The following is a 27,852-nucleotide window of genomic DNA, read 5'->3' as shown; positions in this document are numbered from 1 at the left end:
CATTGTAGCTCTTCATATACTGTCTGTATTTGCCACTTCAGGGTTGCAATCCTGCCAGCAAGTTGAGGTGGTTGATGTGTATTACATCTGTAAAAGCATTTGTACTCATCCTGCACCATGACTGTTCAGGGTCACGGTACATTGCAGTTACAACAAATGCATTTGGATGGAGAATCAGGCAACAACACATGGTAGGATTGACAGGCAAATCTAGGTGGAAACAGTGCTAATAACTAGTATGCTAACAGCTATTATACCATGGTCTTGGTGAATACTCGATTCTGATTGGCTCTGGAGATTCCACTGGTGTCCATTAACTTCTGATATATTGACACCATTCGAACTTCACTAGTAGTTCTGGTCAAAAAATCAATACACTGTTTCAAATTAATGCGCAACAGCCGTTAGCTGTACTCCGTTAGGAGTAACTATAGCAACCTGAGACAGTCATATTTTCTGAGCAGGGAGTACAGTACTGCCAGGCTAAGGAGCCTGCGGATTTATTTTTTGGGCTTTTTATTCCTTTAATGACAGTGGAGGACGGTGGATAGAATTGGAAACAGAGACAAGAGAGTTGGGAGAGAAATGCAGAGAAGTGCCTCAAACCACTAGGCCAACTGGGTCCCACTTTATGTACATTTTTTGCACCATTTTGACACTTGATGCTCATTTATGCCACTTATTAAAAACATTGTTGCTACTTTTTGCACAATTTTACACCGTTTTGACACTTTTAACCCATTTATGTTGTGTTTTGTACATTTTTACCTCTTAAGAGCCATTGTTGCTGCTTATCCCCCATTTTCACAACTTTGTTTAAGCAGTTTGAACCAATTTTTGCAACTTCTTGTCCAGTTAAAACCCATTTTTTTCAATGTATCCCCCAGCTTTTTGCCTCTTTTCAAAATTGTATGAGTAAGTTGTTTCAGTTTTTTTTTTGTCTTATTTTCCGGCGTCTGTGGTGAAGCTAAGAAGTTTGACATTATTTTCAAAATGGTTTAGTTCAGTGTGCCCATCCCATTGTTAACATTAATAAAACAAACATAACTCTTTTTCAAGAAAAATAGTTTAGATTTTGAAAAATGGCTTTTAATTTGTACTATAGCATTAATAAATAAAATTAATTTTTGTTGCTTTAATGTGAGTGGTTGTTATTCAGTTTGAAAAGCAGATATTATCAAAGCTTTACTTTGTAATTTTACCATGATTTACTGACCTCTGTGGTCTTCCCTTAACCCCCCTTAAGGGCAGCCTTGCTAGTACCTTACACAATCCAACTTCAAAAATACTAAAATGTCCTTTAAATTTTGTTTCCATTGCCGTCTTGAATCACGACTCTGTTGAGAAGCGTAGAAGTGCAACATGTAGGCTGTACAGTTAGCCGGATACGGTGATCTCTGCTTGTGGCAGATCCTCCATACATCCTGTTCCCTCAGTCTGCTCTAGCCCTGGTCTGGGGTATCTGGCCCGTGTTAGCGTGCTTTTTCTTCATCTGTCTGAGTGTGACATTGAAAAGTGGTTCGATGCCTTCAGCCTAAAGTATTTAAACTTTTATGCACTGCATGGCAAATGAGGAGAGCATGCCAGTCTGTGTTATGATGAAGAAATGTCCTCCTCTTAATCTCTGAGTGATCGCCTCCTCACAGACCAAATCAACTTTTACAGCAAACAGAGAAGTTAAACATGAAGGAGGAGTGGAAAAGAGTTTAAGTGTGCTAACTTCACACTCCTACTGACTCCAACACACACTCACATGGTTTAAGCATTTCAAAAAGCAGAAGAAGGTAATATGTGGAGCTCCAATAAAGGGCCTGTTTTTGGTACGAGGCGAGGCAGAAAGTGGGTGAGGACAAAAGTGTGTGTAAAGGGAGAGGAGATTAAGAGAAATAAAGGCAGCCATGGAGACACAGAGAGAAATGACAGACAGAGAGACAGTGAGGAGGAGGCGAAGAAAGGAGGACAGAGGGAATTAGCGTTTCATTATTAATGTTTGTCTCTGAAAGCCCACAGGCTTGTCCCCTGAGATCCTCAGCCACCGGGCCTCACATCACAATCTCCTGCTCTCCCTCTTTCTTTATCCTTTCCTCCCTCTTCAAACCCGCATCTCTGGCTCTTTCTCCCCACAGCTCCATCTTCCTCTTTCTCTCCAGGGACAGGACGCTGCAGTGACAAATCAGAAAAAAAAGAAGCCCTGGTACAATGTGACATGTCCTCATATTTTTCTCCTTCACAGCTTTTCTCCCTCTCTCATCCGTCGCCCCCTTTCTCCCACTGTCATCCGTCCAAGTTCTGTGTCTGTGTCTCCTCTCACTCTGACTTCCTTCTCCTCCCACGGTGTCTTACACAGACTCTTCACCTCACCTTGCGTTTGGCAGCGGTAACTGCTGATGAATCAATGGCATAATGTGTGTAATGCTTGGACTTCTTTCAAAGAAGAAAGACAGGGCTGCAGAATTGCTAATTACATTAGTGACCAACTTGTCAGTAGGAGGCAGAAGTGAGGAGGAAACTTTGGCTTGTAATAATATGAACAGGCCACTGATGGGGCAGGACAGAATTTCAAACAATGTCATGGTCGATTTCATACAGATATAACAAAGGGCTTGTGTTTATTATTGGATTGAGACAAGGGAAGATAAAGCACGGGGTTCCTTCTTTAATCCTGGACTAGTACATGCTGGTCCGTCTTGACATTTATTAAATTAAGACAAATGGATTTGGGCCTTTTTGTTTCTATCTCTCTGGTATAAGCCTGTCTGGATCAGCAGGCCTGGAGTCATTCCCAAAGAAAGAAAGAGAGACAATACCCTTATTATATCTTCAAATCACATCTTAAGACAGTGTTTTTAAAACTGGGGGTCATAAGGGAACAGAGTCCTGTGCAGGACTCCCACTGGATTTCTGAGCATTACCGCTCGCTCCCACATCTGTAACAGCTCCATGTGAATAAAACATAAAAGAGCTGACAGCACAGACTGGTTTAACCCCTTGTTGTACAACCCCAATTCTAAAATAGTTGGGATGCTGTCTAAAATATAATAAAAACAGCATGCAGTGATTTTCAATAATATTCCCATATTTTATCTAACCTTGCAAAGCAGATGGATTCGACCATTTCTGTGTTTCTTACTGGCAAATCCATCTTGCAAGTTTTGGGCTCGGTTAGAAAATGACAGGACCAATCAGCATTGAGGGGCAGTACTTTCTGGCATGGCAGAGTCGTGACATATGGAAGCAGTGAGAAGAGGCTGGTGTAATTATGGCAGAAGACAGTGTGGATGCTGCTAAAGTGTAAGTTTTTATCAGAACTTGACAACATTTCTTTGTTAAAAGGAGAATGACAACGTTTAAAAAACGACATAAGTCGTGTTCTGACATGTCTACAGTCGCCATGGTTCCTGTTATGCAGCTCTCTATGGAGTTTAGCCAACTCGTCGGTGGGGGTGCACCTTAGTTTGGGTCTACGAAGTCGCGTGTTTTGCTCTGATTGGCCCCTTAAAGATGTGACAGACAGAACATTCATCCAATCACCCTCTGAATTTTTTTTCAAAGGCTCTGCCTTTTCCCAAACGCCGTCTATGGAAGGTTTACCAGATGGAAGTGTGAAAATAATCCATCTGGCATATCAGGTTATATTTTATCCGCAATAGAACATTAAAAAAAAAAAAAAAATCAAAGCTGACATATTTTTACCATTTCTTTAAAAATATGAGCTCATTTTGAATTTGATGGCAGCTACACAACTCAAAAAAGTCAGGACAGGGCAACAAATGGCTGGAAGGTAATGAAAAACAGCTGGAGGTGCATTTTGCAACTAATTAGGTTAATTGGCAAAAAGGTCAGCAACATGATTGGGAATAAAAGGAGCATTTAAACAGTGTCCATTTTTGCTGCTATTTTTAATTTTTAAATCTTAGTTTTAGTGTTTAAATGAAATGTACTTTGCTTTTATTCACAGTTTAGTCATTTCTATCCTTTTAAGTTCCAGTCTAGTTTTAGTTGATGAAAACTCAAAGCATTCATCTAGTTTTAGTCTATTAAAGCCCTCACATTTTAGTCTTTACTTTTAGTCCAAGCATTTATTTTCTTGCCTAAATCTGGTACCTAGTCATAGTAGAGTGTTCTTTGGGGTTCCTGCTTTCTACAGCTGAGAGGCAGAAGAGCTACAGCTGAATTGTTTTTTGACAGATTTACCCACAGTGGAGAAATATCACAGATTTTGAATGTCTGACAAAAACTACAGTACATTTTAGTCTACTTTTAGTCATCTTGACAAAAACTAAACATCACAGATCTATTTTTGTTAGTCTTAGTCTAGTTTTTCTTATGGAAAAAAAGGTGGACAAACATTTTTAGTCATAGTTGTTTTTGACGAAATTAACACTTCATTTAACAGAGGCAGAGTCTCAGAAGTAAAAATGGGCACCAATCAGTGAAAAAAGTGTCCAAAACAATTTCAGAAAAATGTTCCTCTTTGTAAAATTGAAAATTCTTTGAGCATCCATCATCAACAGTCCATAATATCCCCCAAAAGGTTGAGAGAATCTGGAGAAATTTCTGTGAGCAAGAGACAATGCTAAAGGTCAGTATTGGATGCTCAGGCCCTCAGGCGGCACTGCATAAAAAAAAAAACAGACATGATTCTGTACTGGAAATCCCTGCATGGATTCAGGAACACTTCCAGAAATTATAGTCTGTCAATACAGTTCACTGAGCTTTATCACACAAAGAAGAATCCATGTGTGAACATGATCCAGAAATGCCACTGTCAGCTCATTTAAAATGGACTGAGGCAAAATGGAAAAAGAAGAAATGCTTGATTATATTGTCTATCATGTAAGTTGTTTGTATATTTATTGCCAAAGACGTAACCCTGTTCCTTGAAACATATTTTCTCTAAATCTGTCACCGTGCCCCTCATAACAATTTCCCCATTAGAATAAAGGGATCATTGTTCTGTTTGGCGAAGGGAAGAGGAGACCAGTGACAGAGGTTGGCAGTCGATTCTTCAGTCTGAGTGATGATGGTAGAAGTAGGGCAGCGGTCATGCAGTTAAGGGACGACCAAGACAAAGCACAAAGGAACAATGCCTTTCATCCCCACTTCACAGCGAAGAACAAACACGTCTGATCTGAACATCTGGAATAAGAAGAGATCTTCTGAAATTCCTGGAAAGCTGCTAAATTCAACCAGTGGCAAATGACATGTAATGAATTCTGTTTGGCTGTGAGGCTAATGTCTCCTCAAGTGGAGCGCACTGTGCAGAAATGGAAGGGGCTCAGCAGTGCTTTAGCAGTGTTGGCATATACTGTCTAATTACCATCACTGGGGGTATTGGATTTAGAGCAGAATGAAGTGGTATGGGGTCTTTAATGTCTGCAAACCACATCTTTAATCCTGCTGTTTTTACTACTGCTGAGCATCTCCACTTTGACACGGCTACCTTTAATGTGTAGAACACCCCTCAAAGTATGGAACCGGTTCAAATAGAGCTCAAGGTTGTTTTAAAATGAGTGAATCCACCACTGAACACACTTAGAGTGTCTGTACATTATTAGTCTGCTCATCAGTGGAAGACATTTGGATTTCTCTGTAATGTGAGTCAAATAGTTTCAGTGAAACTCTTAAATTGTGAAGTGTAAGTTAAGCAAATGGACAGCTGATTATTATCCTTCATTATCTATGGTCTTGACTTCTATAATAATGAAACAGAAACAATCGGCTCTTTTATTAGCTCTCAAATTGGGTAATTTGACCTAAGATTTCTGCCTTAAAACAATCTTCCAGATCTCTTAACTGCATTAAAGGAAAAGTCTGCAGCAGAGCACCACTGCCTCAGCCTCTTAGGCCTGATTAATGCTGCTGCCACTGAGGATGTGCTTTAGCCTACGCAGTAGTCCCACATAACTCTGAACCCTCCATCAACCGGCGGCCTGTGGGCCAAATCAGGACCCTAAAGCCTCCCATCCAGCCCCCAAAAGACTATTAAATTCAAAATATATGTTTTTTCAGCTTATCTTTTGTCTTTATATCCCTGTATCTATTAAATCAACCCTAAAAAAGGTGCATGACAAACCCATACTCATCATTTAAGGCCCAAATAAGTCTGCAGGGTGTTTTTTGTCAACTTTCCACTTCAGGCTTATAGAGTGCAATTTTTCCTGCCTTAAATTTAAAAGGAAAGACCTGTTTTCTGCACCTCTTTTCACCAAGCAGCTGTGTCAAACCAGTGATGGACAACATGGCAACCCCAGAAATATGGAGCTAAAATACCTCAGTCACTTCCTTGGCTGGCTGCAGTACAGGTAGAGGCTGATCTCATTGTAAATGCCTAAACATTGAAAGAAACACAAATAAAACAATAATTTGTTGATCAAACCAAACTATTTATTTTGAAAGTGTGGCCCCCACCGTTTCTGTTAAAACAGAATCTACAAATGTAGTTGATGACCCCTGCCTACACAGAGCCAACTTTGCATTAAAACGATTCTAACCAAGCCCTGTTGGTCCTCTGGGTAGCACCGGTGCACCCACTCTCTGAGTACCATCGATAACATTGGTTTTCAAACTTTGTTGCTTAAGGAATACCAAAGATCAAGACATAATCTTAAGTATACCATGTTGATATCTGGGGATGGTGATGGCTCATTTCTATTGATTATGAGCCCCTTATTAACCAAACATTTGTAAGAGAAGAGGAATATGCCTGAGTAGATCTTGAATTTATTTTTATAGCACTGAAAACAGACAAAAAAATTCCTCATCTTAGTAAGCGTAATCATTGGTGTGACATTTTGTTTGTGTCATATATTGCTCATTTTTACTAAACCAACCTTGAACTCATCACAACATACCTGTTTGTCCTTTCAAGGCAGCAAATCCACTTTGATTTTGCCAATATCGCTACAGATTTGTACACTGGTTTAATTATTTTGTTGTTTTTTTCTACTAACGGGACTTGCTACATAGTTTGGGAGCACTTTTCAGAGCTGATCTGAGCAGCTGAAGAGGAAAATTGTCCTTTAGCAGATGAAGTCAGTGTTATGGTTTCATACTGACAGTTGAAGGCACTTCATTTTGATTTAATTTGATGCAGAGTGTTGATGTGCTTTCAGCTTATGTTCTAACCTTGAAAAGCATTGGCCAGATTTCATGTCTGTCCATCTCGTTAAGCTCCAACCTGAAACGGTTGTGCCAAGTCAGAGAATGGACTTAACCGACCAGCGTGATTATGTCACACAACCTATGATTCAAGACTGGATCTTTATGTACATTGTTCTTGATCTCCATCCCTGTTTATATCCTTGCAGTATCTTTAGTTGTTGTATGGCTGTAATAATAATATATTGTTGTACAAATTGCCAGGGCACACCTAATTTTCCTCTTGCCACACCATTTGAGAACTCTATACTCTAGAGCAGTGGTTCTGAACTGGTCTACTCTCAGGACCCTTCAACAACTCCTTCATGAAAAATCAGATTTTATCACTGAAAGAAATAATGCAGTTTAGGCCTTAGAAGGTAAAAAACATGACGAAACGGGTATTGAACAAAAGAAACTTGTTTAAAAGATACTTTATACACTTTTTGACTCAGTTTTTCACATTCATGACCTGCTAGAATTGGCTCCACTTGCAGGTCCAGACCTATCAATTAAGATCGTCTGCTCTAGACGTTCTTGAAACTTTGCTTTCATTGGAAAAAAAACACCTTTTGCAGCAATTACAGTACAGCCGTGTAGGCTTTAAGCATTCTAGCTGTCAGTTTTTCAAGGAAATCTGTTGAGATTTTTACCCCATTCTTCCTGGAGCATCTCCCACAAGATGGATTGGCTTGATGGAGCCTTACAGTTAAGCTGCTCCCACAACAGCTCAATAGGGTCCAGATCTGAAGACTGTGCTGGCCACTCAATTACAGTGAGAGTTCTGGCTGACTGCTTATTCTTTAAATATTTCATAGACAATTTAGAGGTGTGTTTTGGGTCATTATCCTGTTGTAGGACAAAATATGCCCCACCCAAGTGCTGTCCACAGGGTGTAGGCATGGCACTGCAAAATCTTGTGATAGCTTTCCTTCCCTAAGGTCCTTTCCACTCTGTAAAATCTCCTATTCTACCACCTCCAAAGCTCCCCAGACCATCACACTGCCTCCACCTCTCTGACTGATGGTTTTTAGCACTGTTCTTGGATCGTTTCATTTGTTCTGTATCTCACAAATGTTCGTCTGTTTGATCCAAAGATCTCATACTTGAACTCATCCGTGCACAACTCCTTCCTCTGGCCTTCCAGTGTTCAGTCTTTTTGCTCCCTTATTAGTGAAATGTTTTTAAGCTGTGCAGCATGATTAACTTGGACTAGCAGCCATACTGGCAGATTGGTGCAGAGGACTGACAGTTGATGACAACAGTTTGTGAATGGCATAAGAATGTTTTTCTTTGGAAAACAAAGACATTTGCCAGTGATCCCAAACTTTTAAGCGGTAGTGTATATCTAGATGCCAGCATCCAAAAATATCAGGATTACCAGTTTAAAAACAACGTAACCCTGTCACATTAAAATATGTACTAACAGTCTATCTGTATGAAGCTGCAGCTGGAGGAATTCTGCAGATAATCCAAGTTTCAAATGAAAAAGTATCTGAAATATGCCTAATTTACATAGGAAGAGATTAAAACACAAGAAAATCATGATTTGGAAGAGGAAAATGTACAAATTAGTTCCATAAAGTAGATCTGATTGAAGGGGAATTATTGTTTGCTGCTGTAATGTTCTGAAAAAAAGAATTGTGATAAAATAAATATCATGGTCTGGCCTTAAAAGAATGTTGTGATATGATATCTTTTCCATACTATCCATCCTGAACCATGAGTATAGCCAATGAAATGCTGCTTTTATAAAAGAAGGACTCTGGGATAGTAGTTTTTACATAGTAATCAATGGAATCACTTAGAAATGGATGCCTGTTGTGCTTTTTTATTACCCTTTTACTTGATCAACTCCAGCAGTCAAAATGAGCTGTTTTAGTTTGTGTGTTTAGATTTATTTACCTCCTTCCTTATTTGTCCTCCATAATTGCTGTTTTTCCAGTTAGCAGAGTGCATATGACTCACAATGTGGAGTTCTAGTCCTGGAAAGCTTATCCTTCACCCTCTTTGTTTAGTATCTCACTTTTTCCTCCTCCTCCTCTGCCTCTCGCTCCACTCAGTAATACTCCAAATCATGTGGAATGAGACTCAGTGGGATTCTCATGTTAACTAAAGCAACAAAAAGTAGAGGGTTCCATGTGATTTGCATCCCAGCTGGGCCTCACTTTTGAATATTGCTTCTTCCTATCCGAGTGTGTGGCAAACATGGAGGCGTAAAGCACTGTAAATAAGCAAATAAAAGGCCAATGATGGCTGTTTACAGCAGCCATCCATTTCAATCAGAAGCTGCTGCGCAGTGCAATGCTGGGTCATAAACGCGTGAAACCAGAGCTCAGCCGAGCTGATGGGGCCAATTTGTCGTGTAACAAGAGTGTGATAATTTATTTAAAAGATGATACTGAAGCAACAATGTATGCTCTGCAGAAAGCACTCTGATGGGAGGGGAAGGAAGCTGAGGGATGGAGAAACACTTAGGAGGGAAAGTGAGCGGCACCGGCTGGGTTTATTGAGAGGCGGTTGAATTAAAGCAAGTGGATAAAACAGAACCTTTGGAGACTGAAATGAATGAAAACACTCAAAATCAAGAAACATAACTCTGCTCAAACTGTAAACAATCAAAGAGGATAGAGTTTTTTCTTCTGTGAGGGGACTTACCATCGTGTTTACACGTCAACTTTGGATGAAAATGATAATCTTAAGTCACATGCTGGCTAGTTATTCTTTATTTACACAACAATTGCTTTTTGGATGCATAGTCATCACTATCATCATCTAAACTGGAAATATACAATCTCTGAATAGTCAATCTTTTGCACATGCTCAGTAGGGTTTAAGACAATAACTATGCACTTCTAGGTGGACACCAACAATGATGGAAGACTCCTGAGTTCTGCTTGTTCTGCTTTCTCCAAACCTACATTTCTTTTTAGTATTAACAGTATTCATTTACTCAGTTAAGGGCCATTTCACAAAACATTTATGCATTGGTAATTTTTGCATGTTCACACCTCACCACTCTATAGATAGAGGAGTATATGCAGTTCTATATACATTTGTATGAGAAAGGGCATAGAAAGGAAAGGACTTCTCAAAAATTTCTCGGAAGCTGATTGGAGGAATGTTCTGTCTGCCTTTTTCAAGGTGGGCCACCCAGAGCGACAAGACAAAATAACATTGTAAGCATGCACTTCGACTATTAAAAGGAAAAGACCATGAATAGAGTTGGAAACAGGGATGAGAGAGTGGGGAATGACAAGCAGCAAAAGAGCAACAATCTATGCCCATTCAATCTGTGGAGCATTTATGAGGTCAGGCACTGATGATGGATGGGAAGGCCTGGCATTCTCTGTTCCAGTTCATCCCAAAGGTGCTTGATGGGGTTGAGGTCAGGGCTCTGTCAAGTTCTTCCACACTGAGCTCATAAAACCATGTCTTCATAGTCCTTGCTCTGCAGAAAAGTGCCTTCCCTGAACTGATGCTACAGAGTTGGAGTAACAGCATTGTGTCCAAAATGTCTTGGTAGGATGAAGCATTATGATTAGCCCTCTTTGGAGATAAGGGGCCTAGCCCTAACCCTGAAAAACAGCCCCATACCATTATCCGTCCTCCACCAAACTTGACAGTTGGCATGATGCAGTCAGGCAGGTAACGTTCTCCCAGCATCTGCAAAATCCAGACTCACCCATCTGACTGCCAAACGGAGAAGTGTGATTTGTCACTCCTAAGAACGCCTTTCCACTGCTCCACAGTCCAGTGTCACAGTGCTTTACACCACCTCATCTGACTCTCTGTGTTAGACTCTGTGATGCGAGGCTTGCATGCAGCTGCTAGGCCATGAAAACCCACCTATGAACCTTCCGCTGCACAGTTTTTGTGCTTACATTACCTGTGGAAGTTCAGAACTCTTCAACTATTGAATCAGCAGAGTGTTGGTGACCTTTATGCACCATGCACCTTGATGATTGTACGTGGTCTTCCACTTTGTGGCTGAGTTGCTTTTGTTCCTAAATGATTCCACTTTCTAATATGAAATATCTGATATTTAATATCCAGCAAGTATGAAATTTCCATTACATTACCACACTTGAAGTCACTGAGCTCCTCAGCATGACCCATTTTGCATCACAAATGTTTGCTAACAGAGAATGCATGGCTAAGTGCTTGACTTTTTACACTTGTGTCAAAAATATAGTCTATAACCTCCACTTATAATTTCAGTTCCATCTTTGTAGTTTTTTTAATTTTGTTTTTTCCGATCCAGCTCTAATAAGTTCTTTTGGTTTCCAGATTAAAGCCATGTCAAAGGAAAATGAAGAAAAATGAGCTATTGAGCTTAAAGTGCTTATCACACACACTTCAGTCTTTACTGTCTCTATGGAGTGTTGTGTGGGAGGCTGCTGTTGTGGAGTCTGGCAGAGGACACTTTCGAGCTCATCAATCCAGGAGGAGAGCTTATCTCTCAACAAGACTCATCAGCGTCAACACAAGCAGAAAAACTTCCAGCCCGACTCCACACTGACACACAAGAAGAGACACAAACGCACCCTCACCGACTGAAATATACTGGCTCAGAAAATTAAATTAACTGAACGTTCATCTCACACAGCAAAAAACCCATTCAAGTGATTAAACCGCAACATACAAACACAGATTCTATCTACAAATGCTGACACACTCAGATTCAGTTTCACAATTTAACTCGCAAAGCAAAAACTGTTAAAATGATAAAAATGCATCAGTGCAAACACTCAGTGTCACAGCGTCTGAATGCAGAAAGACCCTGAAGTGGCCACAGTTGGTGGTGTTTTCAAAACTAACTCCAAATGAGACTTCAGATACATTTTCCACAGTTTTAATTAAATGTTAAAGACTGAAAAATAAACTTATGAAGAAACTAGGAGTACTGCCTCACAGTCACATCCCTCTTCCAGACAATAGAAGTACAGAGATGGGTCAAGCTACAATAAGGTTAAGACCTCACTATCTGTAAGATCACAGTGACTTTTTACCCCCAAAATCAGATCACTTCCCACTCAAATCCAAGTGTATGCTTGTGCCAAATTTGACTTAAATCCCTCAATGATTTTTTGAAATATTGTTTATACAAGATGACAAGATTACATTTGACCCTTCACCTCCAAAATGTATTCAGTTTATCTTTGAATCAAAGTGGATATTAGTGCAAAGTTTGGAGAAAATTCACCAAATTATTCTTGAGATATTCAAAAGAAAGGGAGAAACAGTGACCTTTGAGCTGTAACCAACAAAATTTAAATTATTACTGAGTGCAGGTGGACATGTGTGCAAAATTTGAACAAAATCCTTCAAAGCTTTTTCGGGACATCAACATTCACAAACAAAGGATAAACAAGTAGGCCCAGTGACCTTTGACCTGAGACCATTGGTGAGATATCACTCACTCGCTTGACCTTTGACATTTGATCTCCAAATTCTAATTGGTTTTCCCTACTTGTGAGAGTTGAAAATTTTTGCAAAGTTTGAAGACACGGTTTAAAGGATTAACATTAGGCCAAATAATTTATAAATGTTGAAAATCGAGCATTTAGAATGAGTTCAGGTTGTCTATGGAGCAGTGTTAATTCCGTCGACTAAAACTATGACTAAAAATGATCGTTGACAGCCTTTTTTTTCCATGACAAAAACTAGACTAACAAAAATAGATATGTGATGACTAAAACTGACTGAAAGTAAGTTTAGTTTTCATCAAGATGACTAAAACTAGACTAGAATGTAATGTAGTTTTTGTCAGACATTCAAAATCTATGATATTTCTCCACTGTGGGTAAATCTGTCAAAAAAACAAACAAAAAACATGCATCTATTCTGCCGCTCAGCTGTAGAAAGCAGGGACCCCAGGTTTGGCAGGCTGCATAAACGCACTACCATGATTTGGTACCAGATTTAAGCAAGAAAATAAATGCTTGGACTATAGTAAAGACTAAAATGTGAGGAATTTCTATGGACTAAAACTGGGCTAAAATGTTTTTGAGAATTCATCGACTAAAACGAGACTAAAACTAAAAAGGATAGAGATGACTAAAATGGGACTAAGACTAAAAGACATTTCATCTAAAGACTAAGACTAAAATCAAAAATAGCTGCCAAAATTAACACTGCTATGGAGTCAAGTGCTGCCATACATGTGAGATCAGCTGATCTCACAAAAGCCATCATCAGCTGAAAGCCAGCTGATTTGCCTCGAAGCACGCTAGTGGCTAATTGTGGACACTTATGAAAAAAAGAAGAAAATCTCCAAAGGCATTTGGATTTATTGCACTCACAAGCAAGGGAATGAAGACAAAATTATTTGAACCTCTTATGACTTCAAAATCTAATCAGTTCATCCGTGTGCCACAGCGAATGCTTGCACAAGTTTGAAGTAAATCCCTCAAATCATTCTTGAGGTATCCTGGTCACAAGTAAGCCCAAATACCGTGACCTTTGACTTCCAAAATCCAACCATTGTATTCCTGAGTCAGAGTGAATATTTGTGGGAAGTCTGAATAAAATTCCTCAAACTGTTCTAGAGATATTGTATTCAGAAGCGGCCCACATAGACTTAGCAATGGACATATGGGAGGATAACCTTGCAACATAATGCCTTCAGTTATGACTTTTGCTGGCATGGAGGCAAAAGAAAGTCTGAGGCACTGGATTAAACCCTCACAGAGATCTTCAGAGATAGGGGTGTGCTGTAAGTTTCGTTCATCCATGCCTTGATTAGCTCCTACCATCTAAATTTTCCTTCTAAGCAAAAGAAAAAAAAAAATCCTGTGATTGTTGTGCACATACACACCTCACAGTTACCACACATGCACAGTTTGAGCCTTGCCCTCAGAGGTTACCAAAGACACCCTGCAGCATGTGTGCGGGGCAGGGGAGCGAGTAGCACCTGGATGAATAACTCAGTGTTGGTGCAGCACCCACACTCACTCCTCTTTGCATCGTAGCAAACACACAAACACAACCTGTCCAGATCTATCTGCGAGAGCCAAGTTATTGAGGGCACGGGTTCAAATCCATCTTTGAGCTGCAACCGCACAATATCATCAAATTCAGGGAAATTGTTTGAGTACTGCCATCTTTGGTGGAGGGAAAGAGAACTAAGAAACAGAATGGTTTCTCCTCTGGAGTCACCTCTCAGTTAAGATAGCAGGCTTTCCTCTTTTTTTTTTTCAATCCAGTATTTTTGCAATTTCTTCTGACTGCTTTGATGTAAGCAGCGTCTTCTTCTGCCAACTCCACTGCTCTGTTTTATCAAGTAAACTGCAAATCTATCCGTTCCCGCCAACGTCAGACTCCATTTTTTGGCAAAGTACGGTCCTCTGGGGAGCCATTCCTTTAGGTGTTTAGTGCTTTGTTTACACTTCCAAAGAGTGTGGTTTGAGGTGTAATTTATTAATTTCTCACTTGTCCTACGCCTCCTGATCTAACAACGCAGGCAGGGAGCTCCAAATCTGTGATTCCCCAGAGGCAGATGCTAGCCAAGCTACATCCGGTTTGGTGCAATCCAATCAATTCCCTGAATGATTAAATCAAACACCCTCAAAAATCACATCCCACACACACATTTATGCCATGATTAACTGGACGTTCTTACTCCACGCGCAGCCAGTAACACAGAAATGACAGTTTTTTTAAAACACAACTGTGGCAAACTAAGTCAGCTTAACAATATTTATTAACCTTCGTAAAAAATAAAAAAAATAAAGGATAGGCCAAAATTACAAAACGAAAGAAAATTAACATTTCCTTCAATGCAAAAAAAGGGAAGAAATTTGGACATATTCACAAAAATGTTAATGCACTCTTATCCCAGTTAGTAAAACATCATCCCTTTGTTAGATCCTGCTTTCAGAGCCTTATAAAGGCTAAAACAAGTTATACATTTCTGCAGTAAGCGTCCCTTTGAGCCCATTTAAAGGGGTCTGGTGTCTTTCTCAAAGATTCTGGCATAAATATAAAAAGAAGTAGAGAGAGTTTCATAGTGCAGCCAGTGTGTTCATTAAACCTGCATTGCTTCAAAGGAGGATTAGGGAGGTGAAACTTTGGTTTGCAAAAAGAAATCCGAACAAATTTCCAAAAGGAAATGAGTCGTCATTGTTAAAAAATGAAAACAGTTATGAAAGGCAAAAAAGATCCTGCAGTTCCTCCACAGAAGCTTGGATCCAAAAGTCCAAGAACCTGTGTTAAAATGTTATTTATTTTGTTGATTAAAGATGTTTAAAGGATGAAACCAAAGAATGGTTTGGTCTATTCAGCTGATTTCTTAAGTCAGTCCAATGATTAATCAGTCTTTGTTTTAAGTTTGTTAAAAAGAGCAGGTCTACACCATGCTCTGACCTTCCTGTTTCATATATCCATGGATACATATCACCTTCATCTGGGAAACCTCCTATACGAAGCCTCTGGGGAGGGCAGGACTTCAAAAAAGTCTATTTAGGTAATTGGACAGACGATTTGTCAGGCACATACATGATGGGCCAATCAGAGTGACAGGACAAAATGAGGTCAGCCTGAGCAGCTCCACTAGTAATCTGAGCTCAACAGGAAGGCACTGCCGTAGTTTATGAAGAGTGGAGTTTAGTTGTGGATAAAACATAACCATTTCGTAACCTTCGAAATAAAAGCGCATGCCATACTCTTTCAAGGGAAAACAGAAATTTACAGTGAGTATAAAAATGCTGCATAATAACAATCAAAATCTGACTCTGCCATGCTGTTAGAACACACTATATGAGGTAAGCATACACTTGTTGCTTAGAGCCTCCCTGTCGCTACAGTTATAGTTAGAGTCAGCATTCCCACAATGGCAACCACTGTTATTTAGCTTCATAACACTTCTCAGAAACCACTCTGTGACCTCACTAACACCACGTCCATATTTCATATCTTTGTTGCTCTGCTAAGAGCTTCATTATCTCACAAAAAAATTTAGTCTTAGCCATCCATTGAAACTTTCAATAATGCAACATAAACGTGTACTAAAATTCCTTTACCTACTGGTGAAACCATTGCAGCTTTTTAACTTCTAAGTGCAGCCTTTGGTGTAAGCATATGTAGAGCCAGAGAGTAAATAAGACTAACAGAGTCTAAAAAGAGAGGAAAAGTATATTAACTTGGGGTTAATGATCCCAGTAAAAGTGCATTTAGGATGGTCTTTAATTAACTTCTAATTCTTGCTAATTGAGAGTGATAGAGCTCACATTTTCCACCACTGCTCCTCTACACAGGCTGAGGATCAGGATTACACTTGTGGCTGGAGTTTGACTTGAGTCTTTGATTTGCAGCTCATCCTTTTATCCCATCTGGAGATTGCAACGAGGACAAACAGATGTTTTTGCAAGTTGAAGAGACTAAAACAAAAAGTTAACTGAAGACAGAGAAAGGACATTAAGCACATTCTGACCTGTGCAAACAATCATATCTGTTGCTGTATAAACAAAACCAACCCAGTTCTCATTTTTAAAGCCCAGGGGCCTCATTTATAAATGCTGCGTACGCACAAAAGAAAGCGTACGCCATTTGTTAGGAAGGTTTGGGATTTATAAAAAACAAACTTGATGGGAAAATGTGTGCACCTCCACGGCAGCTCTGACCCTGCCGTACGAACAAAATCTGGATAAACAGAAACTGACCTCAACAGTAGACTTGTTAGTCCACAAAATTAATTTTTGCTCATAGCTGATGGATGTAAGATATTAGATTTTGTCAATACCCAGTATGCTGATGTTTCCAGGGCAGCAGTCAACTAAAGAAAAATATTAACAACTGAAATTGCATGGACCAGTTTATCGGCAGCTTTCTCTGAATCCACCTAATCAGGGGAAGTGTAGTTGGTGTGCATTTGCTTATTTTGAATGTGATCAGAAACATGATGTATAAGAGAAAAAACATGTCAGTTTGAAAAATGAAGAGAATCCATTAATTTTTGAGCAAAGCATCAAAATGTTCAGAGGAAAAAACTTTTCATTATAAAGTTGTATATTTACAAGAAAATAAACTCAGAATTTTAGACTTTAAAAAGTCAGAAATTACAAGAACATTTTGAAAATAACCCAGGTTAAAAAAAATTCCAAATTATTGACATTAGAAACTCAAAAGTGTAAGTTTTAAAATGATAATTTTACAACAGTGTAAAGTCAGAAATGAACAAGAAACCAAACTGAAAAACTGTTTGGATTTTTGACATTATAATCGATTTATAATAAGTTCAAGTGTAATTACAACTTTAAAAGTCAACAACGCATTTGTCAGGTAAATTAACGACTTTTTAAACTTAAAAGTTTTGATTTTTGTCTTGAAAATTAGCAGATACACTTTATTTTTGTAACATTGAATAGTTTATACCTAGATCTTTTGTCAAGAAAAGGCGTTGAAAGGCCTATTATGTTGAGATTTTGTCAATGAAAAAGACTTAAACTGATGTGTACTTTTTCCCAAGTGGGTCCAGGGACTTAGCTTCGAGTATGGGGGGGCTGTTAAGAACCACTGGTCTAAATGAACTTTTAACCTACATGCAAATTAGGTTTCAAAATCATGAAAAGTTAGGCAGTATTATCAGCTCTAGGATCCTGTGGTCATGCTGGTTGAATGTGTCAAAACCATGCCTTCTCAAAGGAAACATCATGTGATGCCATATTGCTGAAACCCGATGGTGCTCTTCAAAATCAAAACCTTCAATGATGATAAGAAGTGGAGGCTTCGACAGAAATATGTCTATTTTCGGACACAAAAATGCATTACAATGCTAGCAGAGAGCAGGGATCAACAGTCACTGCTTTGAGAGAGACAAAGCAACAGCCTACCTCTTTTAACCGTCTAAGACTAAACACAAGCAGGACATTCGTTTAAACAAACCTTCAACACTCGAGCAATTAGCCTGCACCCAACATTATGGTGAAATATGGTAGGAGCAAGCCTGACCAGAACAGCAAAATAACCTAAAATACCTTACACCTACATGTGTTGTACTGCAATCACAATTAACAAAGAGCCAACAAGCCTGCAAAATGCATGTTCATATTATTTACATGATCACAGCACAGTGACTACACAGAATTATATTCAAAGTTGACTCTTAATGTGTAGGGAGGCTCAGCAGTTTCTGAAATGAGTCTGTTTTCAGTTTTTAATGAGACAAAGACTAAATAGAGAAGACACAAAAGTCCTACCTGAAAAAACACCGCCATGGCTGCAATGATCCTCTTCTCCCTGAGCGCCGCGCTGAGGCTGTCAAAGTCGTCCGAGTTGTACATGTAGATCTGCATCTGTGAAGGACAGACACGTGGAGTTAAGATGGGCTACATTCAGACCACAGGAAGAGACTGTTAACTGTACTGTATGTGAGCGTTGTGATGACAGCTTTAAGAGGATCGTTCAGTATTCTTGAAGAGGGGTTGTCTAAGGTACTTGTCAATGGTAAGTACTGTATCTCAGCCACAGGAGATGTCTGTCAGCTCTGACCCTTTGTTGATAGACCTTTATCTGCTCTGTCCAAGAAAAAAACAAGCTAAAAAACTATGTAGAAATACAGTACACAGAACCCCTACTTTTCTGCTTACAAGCCTCTTTGTTTAGCACAACTACAACTCCCCACACTTGTGATCTCCTGCCTGTAGAGAAATGATCAGATGTTTTGGTGTGTTGGCTAAAAGAGTACATCCAAACCCATCTGTGACAATGCACAGCCTAGCTTCCATGCCTGTTATCCTGACGGTTTCTCTGTGACAGGCCTGAGCTGATCACTATCACCTGTGGCAAAGATATTTAGGATTGGCAGGTTCCTCATAGAGCCAGACTTCAAAAATACCAAACTATCCCTTTAACATACACAACAGACTTTATTCCCTTCCCTGGTATTTCTCCTGAGTCATTCTATGTTGAAAAGCATGATGGAAAAGTACATGCCCTTATGAAACTAGTGAACATGACAACAAAAGGACCACATTTCAGTGCAAAGCGTGCTCTAGCTGGCAGCAGACACAATCCAACTTCTGTCTCGCTTCTTGAACTTGGAGTCCTGCCATCGAAGTCCTACGGAGAGCTGACTGAAGACTTTGTTAATGTTCTGCTACACATGCTGGCAAATTCAGAACCAGAGGCCTATTCTATGAAGCAGGCTCATCATACCCAGGATATCTTTCACTTATCTGGCTCGGCTAGTCTTGGCATAATGGATCTGCTGGTGCTGATTCACTGTTTTTTTATCAAGTCCAGCGTCAGCGCAGCTGTCTATCAGGAGGCTTTAGAGCACGTCATGCTTCTGTCTGCTGGAAAGTTTTGTGGAAATTGTTATTTCCTTCTCGGCACCTTTCCACAATGAAGCCAAAACTAATGGTTTGCTGACTGTGGTTTTACTTTCCTTGACTGACCAGCCAACCTGAACTCCATGGAGAATCTTTTGAGCACTGCAGTGTTTCTCACAGAGTTTGCTGTACCTGGGCGGTGGAGGTGATTTGGATCCCCATAGAGTTAAGGTCATATGAATGTAACTCTTGTTATTTGAATTATTTTCCTCCTTTCTTTATTTTTTATCCCAAAACACTTTCATTGTCTGTCTCTGCGGTTTTGACAAAATTCATTAGCAGTTTGTTTTAAAATAACACTCAAATAATGTCACATGAATGTGCCACAACAGGTGATCTGCATGTGTTGAGGCTGATTGTTGATGATATCAACAATAATAATTCTAAACTGTGAGCTCAGGACGGCATCAGCAGCAGATACTTGCAGAAAAATTAATAAGACAACAGAACAAGAAGCTTCAGCTTTAACTGGAGATGTTGCACCTCAACTGATGCATTTATTTGAGGGAATTACCAGGATATTCCACTTTCATGTTCTTTAATACTCTATTTAGTGGATGTGGATTTTACAGAATAAAGATAAGAATGAGAAAATGGTTGGCAAATCTGGGTAGCTGTGTATTTACATGAGCATCATATATGTTTGGGAAGTACTGTATTATCAAGATAAGATTAAAGACAGCAGAGTAAGACAATAAATTGATTTTAAAGATAAATTGTATTTTTGGGGGCTAGTTTGGCAGAGCAGGTGCCCATAGACAGAGGCTATTTGGTGCATTTTAATTATTTTTATTTTATCTTTATAGCCAGATTAGTCCCATTGAGATCAGAGATCTTCTTTTCAGGGGAGACCTGACCAACAATGGCAGTAACACACAGTTTCAACCTAACCTTGTTTCTCACTGGCAAATCCAGCTTACAAAGCTCCTGTCTGAACCGTTTGGGCCTGGTTAGAAAGTGACAGGACCAATCAGCGACCAGGGGCAGTACTTTCACGTGCATTGGAGTCGTGACGTAAGCAAGCAGAAACTAGAGGCCATTGTAATTATGGTGGAAGAGATTAGCGTGGATGCTGCTAAAGCGCCAGTTTTATCAGAACTTGACGACATTTCTTCGTGAAAAGAAGAACAAAGAACAGCAGTGAGTTGTTTTCTTTTCAAAAACGACAAAAGTCGTGTACTCGGGAGCGCAGATGGTCGAGTGGTTTAAGGCGCTACCCATGTACGCGGGCAGCCTGGGTTCGAATCCAGCCTGTGGCCCTTTACCGCATGTCTCTCCCACTCTCTTCCCTGTTTCCAAGTCTATCCACTGTCCTTCCTCTATCAAATAAAGGCATGAAAAGGCCCAAAAATAAATCTTTAAAAAAAAAAAAAAAAGTTGTGTACTAACATGTCTATAGTCGCCATGGTTCGCGTAATGCCTCGGTAGCTGTGCACGCCCACCTCAGTCGCGGCTACTTCATGTGTTTTGACAGACAAAACTTTCATCCAATCACACAGAGTATTTTACAAATCGTCTGCCCTTTCCCAAACACTTAATATTGAAGGTTTTCCAGATGGATGTGTGAAACAAATCCATCTGGTGTGTCAGGTTATTTTCAACCACAAAAAACAGTGGCATTCAGTGTTTTAACTTAAGAGTTTTCACTAAACCCTTCAGAGTCACCAAGTTTTGCAGTTTAAAATCAATCTTCGGGTTGTTTCAAGAAAAATGGCCTTAAGACCTTAAAGCCTGGTTCCCCAGCACTGTTCAGACTTTGGGAACAACAAACTGCAAAAAGTCAAATGTACACAAGTTGTGCAATCCATCCTTCAAGAAGAAGAGATGAAAGGTACTCTGAAATTACCCTAGAATGGCTTTATAAATCAAGACATGTACTTAAAGAAGTCTAGCTGACTTTAGAGTAAGGAGATCAATGGTGAGTGTCTTTCCTCATTCTCTCTCCCCATATTTCCTGGCTTTCTTCAGATGTCCAGACCAAACAAAGGCAAAACACCCAAAAGAAGATCTTTTGAAACAATATTTTCATTCACATATTTCTCCAACATTTATCACCTTTACATCAGTTTTATTCAAACATATTAAGTGGATTTAAAGGCAAATGTCTGCTTTTTGTTACAGGAACTTCAGATAGTGTTGATAAAATACGAGGAAAACTTGTTTTTGAGTCATTTATTTTTCATTTAAAGATTAAAGATTCATTTAAAGAAAATCAATTAAACGCATAAATCTGGTATCGTGACAGAAATCTGATTTCTTAAAAACATTTGTAACACTTTCTATGCACCCCCTCTCTATAATTAGTTATAACATATTATAAGTATACTTATAACAGTGGTTACACAGCATTATAGGTGTGCAATTACACATTATAAGCACTCATGAATATTTATGTTGCCTTATAAGAGTAATCATAACTAATTTAATGCCAGTGTGTTATAATGCATTTAGTTATGAGTCATTATAGACACTGGCATTATAATTAGTTATGATTACTCTTGTAAGACATTATGAATAGTCATGAGTGCATATATTTATTGTAAGGTGCATTGTAACACATTATAGGTACACTTATAATATGTTTTAATGCATTATAGAGAGGGGGCATAGAAAGTGTTACCGTAATTTTCAGTCTTTTGGCAAAATTGGCCAACCAAAAAGCAACCAGGGCCTTCATAACACAGCAGTGCCACAGGCTGATTGTCTCCAACACTGCATTGATGCCGAATTCATGCAAAAAGGAGCTCCACCTATACTAAACACTTAAATAAACACCCTTTTTAAAGGGCTAACAATTCTGTATTATAAATACGTATCTGCAAATCATATTTCATTATGAAATATTCTCATATTTGAGCTGCTGTGTGTTGATTTTCATGAGATATAAGCTGCAATCTTCAAGATTAAAAGAAACAAACAACAAAAGGCTTTGGCTTAGGTTCAGTTTATGTGTAATAAATCTAGATCAGTGATTCCAAAGGGGGTCAGGGCCCCTTGAGGTCTCGAGACACTGAAAAGAGGGTTGCAAGATGCCTTCAAAAAACAAAGAAAACTTTAAAATAACTGCAATTGGTATATTTGACTTATAATTGTAAAAAAATATAACTTTAAAATGAGTTAACTTTACCATTAAACCATGGTGATTAGGTGAGATTAATCATAATTTAATGTATAAAAAAATCCATGCATCTTATGTAGAATGACTTTTAGTGCTACAGTCTTTCTATGGAGATTACTTTTATTCTGCTTCCAGCCCTTCTTAAAACACAATGTAAGAAAGTCTTATAGTTTAAGGTTGTTGTGTTCTCTTGTGTCGTTCTTATGCTAATGTTGGGAAAGGCCTTACAGTGCGAGTATGTGGCATACACAACATCCATCCATTTTCTATACCGCCTATCCTGACTGGGAAGTGAGAACCTTCTTGCTGTGAGGCAGCAGTGCTAACCCCTGCGCCGCCATGCAGCCCCACATACACAACATGATATGTTGTAATAACCCCCAGGAACAGTGGGGGTCCGCCAGTCTCTGATACTGTAAATTTGGGGTCACAGGCTGAAAAGTTCCTCTTTTTGAGTCCATAACATCCTGATTTTTTAAAGTTGCACCATAAGGCGGTACTAGAGACTGTTAAAGATGAAGGATGTTTTGTTCGGTGTTACATCTCGACCTCAGTATTTACACTGTGAAGCTCTGGGTACAGTTCTGGGCCAACAGCCCCTCTAACCCCAGGCTGTCCTGGTTCTGCAGCAGTGCACAACATTTGAGTCCACATTCACGGCACAGTTTGTGAGAAAAAACTCAAAAAGACAGCAGAGAGGAGGGAGAAAAAGAAGGCAGGAGTTAAAAAGGGATGTGTTGTGAATACAGCCTCAGGTGTGAATTGGTCCGGTAATCCTTGCTGTCCAGCTTTTACATAAAGTTAGAATCTCTTTATATGCTTCTCACTTGTCACTGAGACATGCACATTAGGCTCCTCATGACCTTTTTCCTCTGCTGTTTGAATTTGCACAGTGCTGCCTAGGGACGGGCTTAATTCAAATATTCCACAGCCAGAAGCAGCACCTTCATGTGAGGACGAGCCGCTCTGTTTAATAAGACCCTTTGAAGAAAATATACAGCTAGTATTACTTTCAAGTGTGAGTCAAAGTGAATCTGCTGAGCCATTTAGCAAATAGTCCAACGGAAACTAGACCACATTCAAAGCATTTATGAGCAGACAACTTTAGATTAACATCAGCTAATAAACTAAACAGAAGATAAAAAGGAACACATTAAAACCTTTATCTCTGAATTCTTTGTAGTCATGAGGATTACAAAAGCCTGAAACATCTGCAAACAACAGCTGAGTGTCTTATTTAGAGGAGGAGTGACTCAGCCGAACATCTGCAATTTACCAGGATGCAATGAGCATTTCAGTGTCAGGACAGAGAAATCTGTTACTTATAAAATGATGCATGGCAAATAATAGAGTAGTTAATAATGGCCTTCAGTCAGTACTACTCAGGGGCTCAACCAAGACTTAACGAGACTAAAACAAGAGTACTGGACTGTTGGACTGTCTATTTCTTCCTCCACTGTGCATAAAAAGTTTACCAGTCAAATTTTCTGGATTTTTCCTTTTATAATGCTCCAAATGTTTTCTGTTGGAGAAAGGTCTGGACTGCAGACAGGTCAGCACCTGGACTCTTCTGAAGCCATGCTGTTGGGATCTATGTGGTATGTTGTTTAGCATTGTGTTGCTAAAATATGCAAAGCCTTCCCCTGAAACAGATCTTGTCTGGATGGGAGCATGCGCTTCTCTAAAACCTCTATGTACTTTTTAGCATTGATAGTCAGGCATGCCCACAGAATTTCCCCGGCCCCTGAAAAACCCAGAGAACAGGCGCTCCCCAGTTGTATTCAATGATGTATATATCTGTGTGTTGGATCAGCATTGATGCTTGGATCTTGGCTAGCTGTTAGTTCCTGGGCCTGCTGGGAAAACCAACACCACAGCGCCGATCAAAAAGGCACAGCAGCGACTCCACTTCCTGACAGTCCTAAGGAGCAACGCCCTGGCCACAGAGCTGCTGGTGTCTTTTTACAGATGCTCCATTGAAAGTGTACTGGCATACTGCACCCCAGTGTGGTTTTCCAGCTGCACTGCTCAGGAGAAGACGGCTCTCCAGAGGGTCATCAACTCAGCACAGAAAATCACAGGCTGTGCTCTCCTCTCCTTAGAGGAGCTGTTTAGGTCTTGCTGCCATAGGAAGGCCCTGGGCATCCTTAAGGACTCATCCCACCCAGCACATCACCTGTTCCAACTCGGTTCAGGACAGTAAGAACCAAAACTAACAGACTGAAAAACAGCACATATCCCAGAGCAGTTTCAATATTAAATGAGAAACTGCTCGAACACTAAATGGAACTGCAAAAACAATTTCATTGTTTATTGTACAATGACAATAAAATGAATGAAATGAAATTAAAATGAAATGTTACTTCATTTTGGAGCTCAGTGTCAAACTGTTATTGGGTTCTGATGTTGAAATAATTTATTTATACCACTTTTTAACCACTTTTCACCACTTTATCTAGCCGGTTTTGCAAAACTTGTGCCATTTTTAACCCATTAATTTTGCCCCTTTGTGCCTCTTTTAACCAATTTTCATTACCTTATCTGGCCCTTTTGCAACATTTTGGCAACTCTTAACCCATTTTTAATACTTTTCACCCCATTTAATCCAGTCATGCCCCTTTCAACCCATTCACCCCCTTCTGACCCATTTCACTACTTTATACAGCTATTTTTGCAACATGTTTTGCCCATCTTAACCCATTCTTAAAACTTTATGAACCATTTAACCCATTTTCCAAATATTTCTTGCCACTCTTAAACCACTTTTGATACATTTGGCTACTCTTAACGTATGTTTGATACTTATTGTCCCTTTTTACCCATTTACACCCCTGTTAACCCATTCTTGACACCCTTTGACCAATTTCACTACTTAATGCATCTATTTTTGGCAATGTAAACCTTATGATGCTTTTGCTCCTTTTTGCCTGCACTTTTGCCCCAATTTTATCCACTTTTCTCTACTTCATCTGGGCTTTTTGTCAGTTTTAACCATTTTTGACCCTTTCACTGTTTTCAACCCATTTTTTACCCTTCTATAACACCCTTTCACCACTTTACCATCAGTTTTTGCCACATCTAACAGATGTAATCCTTTTTTAGCCCATTTTCCCAATTATTTGATTTTTTTCCCCTTAAAGTTGTCTCCCTCCTTCTACTTTATTTTTTAGCATCTTTACATTTAGACCATTCCTTAGCTCTTTCCAAGAGGTTTGGTCAATGTGCCCATTCACATTAGTAACAAAAAAGGTAACTCTAAATTAGGAAAGAGGGTTAACATTTTGAAAAAGGCCATGTTGTACTACTGCATTAACAAAAAAATCTTTTTATGTTTTTGCTTTGATAAATGTTGTTATCCTACTTAAATATTAAATATGGTTACCACGGATCAACTTTACAATAGATCATGATTTTACTGATCTCCATGGGCCCCTCATATGGCTGGGCCCAAGAAAGCCCTCCCTCCTATTCCCCCTTATGTGCAGCCCTGTTGATAGTGCCTATCCAGATGTGTTTGCTGCCCACGCCATAGACACCAATGCAACCCCACACCATCAGAGATGCAGGCTTTAGAACAGTGTGCCGATAATAAGCTTGATGGCCCCTCTCCTCTTTAGTCTGCAGGAAACGGCATCTGTGGTCTCCAAAAAGAATTTCGAATCATCTGACCACAGAACAGTTTTCCATTTTGCCTCAGTCCTGTTTAAATGAGCTTTGGCCACAAGAAAGTGGTGGCGTTTCTAGATGGTGTTCACATATAGAATAAAGAGCTTTTCTAGTTATTTGACCACTCTAAGTGCTTTCACACTTAACCATCATTCCTATTCACTCCACATTCACACACACTCAGTATTAGCCAATCCCACTGAAACACATCCATAAACATTTACATACCACTTTTGAAGCATCGGGAGCCCACTGGGGTCAAGTGTGTTGCCTAAAGACACATCAACATGTGACTGACTGCAGGAGCTGGAGATCGAAACCATGAAAACTGACTTTACCCATAGTCGCCCCATATGGCTTCTTGTTTGAATGATGTGGGATTAACGTGCATTTGTGGATGGCACAGCCAACTGTGTTGACAGACAGTGATTTCTGCAAGTTATCCTGAGCCCATACAGTGATTTTCAGTACAGAATCATGTCTGTTTTTAATGCTGTGCTGCCTGAGGGCCTGAAGATGACCTCCAATACTGACCTTTGGGCTTGTCCCTTGATTCTCTGAATCTTATGATATTATGGACTGTAGATGGTGGGATATTTAAAGTCTTTGCAATTTTACATTGACAAACATTTTTTCTGAAATTGTTCCACAACTAACTAATACTAACTAATATTTTTCATGAAAGGGTCAAATGTCTCATTTTTAACATTTGATATGTTGTTAATATTTTATTGTGAATGAAATATGGACTCATAAGAAATGCAAATCATTGCATTCTGTTTGAAATACAATTTACAGAATGCCCCAACTTTTTTGGAAATGTGGCTGTAAAACGGCCTCCTTATCTAGGGATTTAACAAACACAGATTAAAACAGACAGGTGTTGGTCTTTGACAGCAATGAACATGAAGAATACTGTCGGTGTTGTTTGCATTGACGAGTTAAACAGGTTGAAGGCTGAAGTCAATAATGCTGTGAAATGGACTTGGATGATGTGCTGGTGCTCAGTGAAAACCAATGAGAACACACAAACACAGAAAATTGCTCAACAGTGAGGCGCTATTCGTTGTCATGGTGATTTGGAGGCATGACGCATTAAGGCACACAGCAGATGTGTGCAAAGAGAGAGTGAGAGGGGAGCACATTATTATGTGTGTGTGTGTGCAGGTACATAGACACTGTGTTCATATGCATATGTGTTTACATAATTTGTGGTGTCGGGGAACACAATCCTGCGTGCCAAAAGCAATTCTAGAGGCTTTTTCTGTGCCAAGATCAACACTGCCAATATCACTTGTGTAGCATTTTCTCCAGCCTGCTAATCCTCACATAAAGAGCCCTGTGCATTGCTTTTGATCTAGTTGCGAAGTAAACATTTGACATGCAGCCTGATACGGAGTCAGTGTGCTCAATTTAGAGCAGAGACAGCTCAACTGGAACAACACATTCTCCCAAACGGATATTAATTAAAATCAATGTGGGGGATTGTGCTTGTGAACGTGGCAGCGAAACAGCAGCTCAACAATTAAAATCAGTTTAAGCCCAGCTAGATTTGTCTAATGATGGCGGGGTGGGTTTTTCACATGGAAAATGGGA

General features: G+C 39.5%; 1 protein-coding gene across 1 annotated transcript in view; it reads right to left on the bottom strand.

The window, feature by feature from the left end:
* LOC121507021 (receptor-type tyrosine-protein phosphatase gamma-like) overlaps positions 1–27,852 on the bottom strand; it is a 769,028-nt gene that overhangs the window by 167,680 nt on the left and 573,496 nt on the right. The window contains exon 5 of the mRNA XM_041783136.1: positions 18,339–18,434. Coding sequence (XP_041639070.1) covers positions 18,339–18,434 — 96 coding nt within the window. The remainder of the gene's footprint in view (positions 1–18,338; positions 18,435–27,852) is intronic.

This window comes from Cheilinus undulatus, linkage group 3, assembly GCF_018320785.1.
Source record: "Cheilinus undulatus linkage group 3, ASM1832078v1, whole genome shotgun sequence".
In the NCBI taxonomy this organism is placed as follows: Eukaryota; Metazoa; Chordata; class Actinopteri; order Labriformes; family Labridae; genus Cheilinus; species Cheilinus undulatus.
The sequence above is the reverse complement of the archived record's forward strand: the minus strand, read 5'-3'. Positions and strand labels throughout refer to the sequence as shown.